The sequence below is a fragment of the Cryptomeria japonica genome, chromosome 1, assembly GCF_030272615.1.
Source record: "Cryptomeria japonica chromosome 1, Sugi_1.0, whole genome shotgun sequence".
Lineage (NCBI taxonomy): Eukaryota > Viridiplantae > Streptophyta > Pinopsida > Cupressales > Cupressaceae > Cryptomeria > Cryptomeria japonica.
In genome coordinates, this window is record NC_081405.1 from 130798523 (window position 1) to 130805010 (window position 6488).

Consider the following 6488-nt stretch of genomic DNA (forward strand, 5'->3'; position numbering starts at 1 on the left):
GGTTTTCTTTACCCGGTTCTTTCCTACCGGTACCCACACTGAACCAGGAATGTAAAACAAAAAATTTAAAAATTAATAAAATAAATTGGCCATGGCCTATTACCTATCAAAAAAAAAAAACTGTGTATGTCAGAAAATTTTCAGAACAATAGTAGGTGCTTTACCTATTAAATAAAAATAAGAACAAATCGAAGTGATTTAGGAAACATGGGGCTGAACTCAGCATGAAAGATTTTGTCAAACTGTTGTAAGAAATATTTTAATTGCAAACAGAGATTCTCTTCTCGATGGTTGACTTTAATTCTTGGCCATGAATGGTAAAAATTACACAAGAACATGATTATCACATAAAAGGTATTAAATTGTTTGAATATTGCATGGATGAGTCTTGTAGATTTGAGTAGAAGTTAAAATCTATGAGATGACTTAAAAATCCACAACAAAAGATGTCTTGGATGAGTATGAAGAAAGGCATATAAGATTGCCTTGCCACCTATGGGAAAACATAAAGCTCTTCCCAGTGTATAATTAATATGAGAAAAGAATATCCACTAACTTTGTCCCCCACTCAAACCTTTGAACATAATGACAGCAGTGATAATAGAGAATATGGAAATCACTAAATTCATCTTTTACTGAGTGACTTGAAGCCTCAAACCTAGTATAAAAAGTTAAGACAATATTCTCCAAGATTATAAGCATTAGGAACCCAAATTCACAAGAAACCTTTGGAAAGATTTTGTCCAACGCTTAGGGATCCCATAAAGCTTTAAAGTTAAGATCACTCACGACCAGAGGGGATGGTTAATTAGTTTAACTAAATCATAAAGATATTAAGGCCCATGTCACTACCATGCACAGTCCTATGTCACAACTGTGAATCTGAATTGAGAATTAAATTACCCTTTTCAGAATTTGTACAATAGTGTACACTCAGTCAGATGCATGAGCTCATTTAAGGTAATATGCAGATTCAAAACTCACTTCTAAAGCATCAGATCATAACAATTATAAAGCTAAAACAAAAGTACAGCACAGACTGTTGCAAGAAATGCCCGGTAACATAATGAGTGTAAGAAAAACATGGAAAGAGCTCAAGCAAGAGAAAAATTATGCCAGGACTGACTTGTGGGTTCCCAATTTTTTTTGTAGCAGTACAGCGTGAGAGTCAAATTCATCAAATCTCTATGGTACACAATATACTGAGCTATCTCCTAGGTACTTCTAACTCATTAAAATATTAGGCAAAATAAACAGGTAGAGCACAAACTATAATCACTGTCTCATGTAAAGACACAATCAGTATGTTACAGTATGTTACACTAGTATGGATACAAGTGTAGACATGTAAAATTGATTAAACTAATATTTAATTAATTTTCCCTTTATCCCTTGATTAATTTAATTAATCATGTTAGCCTATTATTCCCCTAAATTAATTAAATTACATTTAATTAATTTTCCCCTTCCACATATATAATTAATTTATACATGTCTCTTTTATCCTAAAGTTGATTTATTTAAATCAAGCACACCTTTAAGGAATATTCCAACTTTATTCTTAATCCCAATTAGCTAAATTAATTTGTAATTAATTAAGCTAATTCTATGATTCCTACAAACCTATCTTTTAATCCGTCCATTAAATTAATTAAACCAAGGGCTAACCCCTGTTAGTATTTATTCAAATTAAAAATACTACACATCTACCCAAAACCCACATGTGACCCACTCTTGAAGGACTTGCATGCACAAGTCACTTCAACATCTCCACATCACCTTTGACCAAGGGGTTCTCACACATGTGTGAGGATGCTCTTCCCCATAGAGCCACCCTCCACTTTCCCCTTTTGGCATGTATGTCATAAACCCCCCTTTTCCTAGTCCCTACTCCTTTCCACAAGTATTTCACTTGTCAACTCTTTGGACTTCCCAAGGTTGCTCACACATGTGTGAGCACATCTTCCCCTTTTCCCTAGGATATTTGTTCTTCCCAAGATGTGCCCACACATGTGGGACCACACTTATCCTTGCCCCCCTCTTCCCCTTGTGACACTTGTCACAAGGCTGGACCTTCAGATATGGGACCACATTCCCTTTCAATCTGAGCTTTTCATCCCACTTTTGATCCTGACCATCCATTGCTAAGCCCTAAACTCTATAAATTGAAGCCTCTACTCACATCAAATGATCCACTTTTCATCATAGCCTTATGCTGCCATTTTGGTTGCTTATCCATAATCATTACATCCATCATGTTGCCCTCTTGAGTGCATAATCCATTTACCATAACACCCTCATCATGTCAGAATCCTTATCCACGCATCCTTACTTTGTTATGCGATTGTGAGAGCAATCCACATTCAACTCCATCAATCTCTCCAAACCCTCATTTGTCAATCTCGAAGCGTTGGAATCGTGAAGAGGAGGAGGACAAGGAAGACTCACATCAATGGGAGCATCATGAGGGAGTTTGTTTATTTGTTCATGTCTCTTATGCCTTCAAGTTTTACATTCTTCCTTGATGATGCTTTCATATGGTTTGGTTTTACATGGATTTGAATAATCTTTACTAATCATTTGATGCATTACAACAAGATTCTATGGAATCTATAAATCTTCTTGGTGTTGAGGGTCTGTAAATACTTAGATGATTGGAATTGCCATAAATGTGTTTTAATTTGATGTCAGATTTGTATTGGAGGCCTGAAAATACTACATGGCCATCTTCATGAGTTGTTGTGTGAAGGTCTTCCCCCATACTAAGACCTAATGAGTTTTACATGTCATAAGTTCTATGGTTTATGTGCAGGCACTTATTTATTGAGGATTTTTGTTATTTATTTTGCCATTATGTGCAAGTGTCCAGAGGAGCAATCTATAAGCATGAGAGAAAGAGGAGTGACTGCAACAGGGGAATTCAGCCAAATGTTGAAGATAAGAAACAAGAAGTAACCAATGTTGGTCTTCCTTATGCTTAAGGTGTGCCATTTACTATCATCTTTTCTTCCTACTGAAATGAGATAGTGAGTATGACCAACGTGTCAAGAGGATAGAAGAGTGCCTCTTGTAGAAAATCATACACCACTCTGCATGTGTAGGAGAAGAATTCAAAAAATGTATTGAAAATACATCACATGAGGGAACGGATCACATGATTTAAGAAGAAGACAAATTGGTGACAAGAATTTCAATAATTTAGCAGACAACATCAGGTTGTAGTTGCAGGCATTATAAATTCAATAGCAATTTACATATTACACCATATACGCTAAATCCAAAATATTATGATACAAGGCACTTAGTTGTATTTGGCAGTAGGGGGAAGTGTAAGGATAAGCAGGTGGCCATAGTACACAAAGCAACTTCAACAAATTTCTCTAGATCATGGTGTGGCTTTCCTTCTTTATGAACATTTTGAAATTGGTAGATGTCACCTTAAATGCATGATAGAACAAATAAGAAACAAGATCCACAGTTTTTTGTTTAATTTTATTATATTTTTTAAAATAATTATATTATCAATTCCCCTGATTATTTCTAAAGTAGCCTGCCATGCTGATCCTGCTCCCAGACTGCCTCTATGCTTGTAGTGATCTGTGTACTCGTTCTAGAACTGAAATTATAAAATACTCAACAGAAAGCAACCAGAAGCTAGAAAAGATTCTGGAGGATACAACGCTCCCTTGCAGCTATTTTAGTAGTCTTGTCTTCTTATGCTAAAGATGAGAGAAGAGATTTCAGTATGGGCCATGGATGATCAACTGTAGTAGTGGACTGTTCATGAAGCTGTGAATAGCTGAGTTAAATCTATTGCAAGAGTCTCCCTTTGCTATACCAATTCAGTTTATAGTGTGAGCACTTATGCTAACCTTTTGGAATAAATAATTTTTTCATCAAGTTGGATAATCACTTGGGCGTTTTAAATTACAGCCCCTGTCTCAATCATCAAATTTTTTCAATCTAATTGCGATGGATCTAAGAAAGCCCTGCTTGCAACCATCAAGTTGCAGCTATTTAATTATGTGTAGGAACAAGTGAGCAGATTATCAGAATCCGCCATTGAAATGCAGGCATTGCTTTAGGTTTGAACAAATGAATCATAAGGCATCAAGTTGCAGCTATTTAATTATGTGTAGGAACAAGTGAGTAGATTATCAGAATCCACCATTGAAATGCAGGCATTGCTTTAGGTTTGAACAAATGAATCATAAGGCATCAAGAAGGTCGTAGGTGCTAAGTAAGGTGCTGGAAAAAGAGGAGGCAAGACTGAGAAAGAAGCATGCAAACCTGACGATAGATGGAATCCAAGAAGCAAAAGAGGCAACCACAAAAGAAAGACTAATGCAAAGGACATCTGGAATAAACCTGCCTTTAGAAAGAGAAAAAAAGGGTGAACCTAGCCATCATTGAAAAATGCCTCATCGAGTCCCTTTTGGACCTTTTTGGGACTGCAGATTCAGCCAAAGGAATAGATGGGACGACTCGAAAGAGGACACCTAAAAGTTACTTTATAATCCTAAGCAGAAAAAATTCACTACCGTACAGACCTCTGGAGCAAACCTGCCTCTAGAAAGAAACCAGGATCAAATGCAATGACTTCTTAAACCGCTGCTTCTCACTTGGATGATTTAACCGGTGCTGAAACTACTGGTTCTAGAAATTCAATAGGCTCTACTAAAAAAGTGTGCCTATAAACAAGGCATAAACTTACTCCCCTACTATTTTAAGGGCTGCCGCGACATGGATCTATTGAATTAACGAATTCTTCCACTGTAACTTGAATGGAAAGAATTGGGACTGGGGTTTAAACCGCTCTAGATGAATCTGATATCTTAAGCTCGAAGAATAAACCGAGCTATCACTGCAAAATGCCTCACCGAGACCCTTTTGGACCTGTTTGGAAGAGCAGGGGCAGCGAGACGAAAACCGCGGCGGCAGGAAAACTTACTCCATAATTCTTAGCAGAAGAAAACTTCACGGAATATTCGTGTGACCGAGGACGCAGTACAGGCGTGCCCTGATAGAACACAACCGCAAACCCTTACCAACCACTTGAACAAGGCAAATCTAAGCAAGAGGAGATGTGGATTAACAGCAGACGGATGAAAAAAAAAAGAATAAACTCCGACTTATCATCAGCGTCCAATTTGAGGTGAGAAAAATTGATGCAGACAAAAGAAATGGTAAACGCAAGGTAAACGCAACACCGAGAGATCTATAAAATTATCATAGGATAAAAATGAGTTGAAAGTCTAATCCAAAATACCGGCAAAGTCCAAACCAACGAAGAGCCAGTCGCTCAAAGGTATAGTGTACTAACAAATATTGATAGGAGGTCATGGGTTCGTATCCTTACTTATCCATATTCTACAACAGATGTCAATTCAATGGCATAAACGGCAAAAATATTTAACAACAGAAATACGCCATCCAAAAAAATTAAACCAATTCGATGGCATTCAGCTGCACGGTCAAGATTCATTTGGATTAGGAAATCAAATTTCAAGTTCAAAATTAACAATGTAAAAGAGCTACATACTGTGGGATTCTTCGTTTAATGTCTCTGTGGCCTATTTGGGGATTTTGTTCACGAAAAACGTAAATGCCTCAGATAAGTATTCATGAAACTATGATTAAAATTCATGGAAAGGAGAAAAGATTGACAAAATAACGCCGAACCTTTGTTAGCTCGCACTGTGATCAGCCGTTTGGGAGGAATTGCATTTCTGACATTGAAATTATAGAGCAGTCCTCCCATGTAATTGGTTTGCAATCCAGCGGTAGCAGCAGCTGCCATCTTTCTTGGGTTGCAGATAATAATGATAAAGAATGACCCATTTTAAATATTTTTTACACCTGCCTGATGGGAGTCTCAGCGGCCAGACGCTTTTGTTGCAAATTTTAGACCTCATATATCAGGTGAGCTAGTTTCCCATTATTGACACGTGTCGCGATAATCTCATAAAGGCCCTACTTTGTTTGTATTGTCCTCGTTGAAAGACTGCTCAACCTCAATCCTTAGACTGTAGGGTCCCATCTAACTCCTATTTATTTTGAGACTATATCAATAACAAAATGAATATACATCATTTGGGTAGTTGGATTGAGTGGTTGGGCTATCTCATGATATAAAAAAAAATAATAAAATAAATTTATATCATTTTTTATTTTATGATATCAAAAAAAAATAATAATAAATTGAATTTATATCATTTTTATTAGTAGAGGTAGAATTCAAATTGATCATTTTGTGTTGAAGATCTGTATTTTTTTATTTGATTGTGTGAGATTTTTTGCGTCAACATGTTGGATCGCACTTCATGATCTATTATGAAGATGAAAGAGTGCATAAGGATGAAAGAATTCAAAGTTTGACACTTCAGTAACACTTTTTTGGTATTTTCTTATAAAGTAGAAAGTCTCTCTTGTATATTAACTAATTTTTAATATTTTCTTATGAAGTAGAAAGCCTCTATTTTGTATTT

General features: G+C 36.3%; 1 protein-coding gene across 1 annotated transcript in view; it reads right to left on the reverse strand.

Annotated features, from left to right (window-relative positions):
• The window catches only part of LOC131028263 (ferredoxin-thioredoxin reductase catalytic chain, chloroplastic), a 63928-nt gene extending 58041 nt beyond the window's left edge, over nucleotides 1–5887 (reverse strand). The window contains exon 1 of the mRNA XM_057958513.2: nucleotides 5683–5887. Coding sequence (XP_057814496.1) covers nucleotides 5683–5800 — 118 coding nt within the window. The 5' untranslated portion in view covers nucleotides 5801–5887. The remainder of the gene's footprint in view (nucleotides 1–5682) is intronic.
• Nucleotides 5888–6488: the final 601 nt, after the last annotated feature.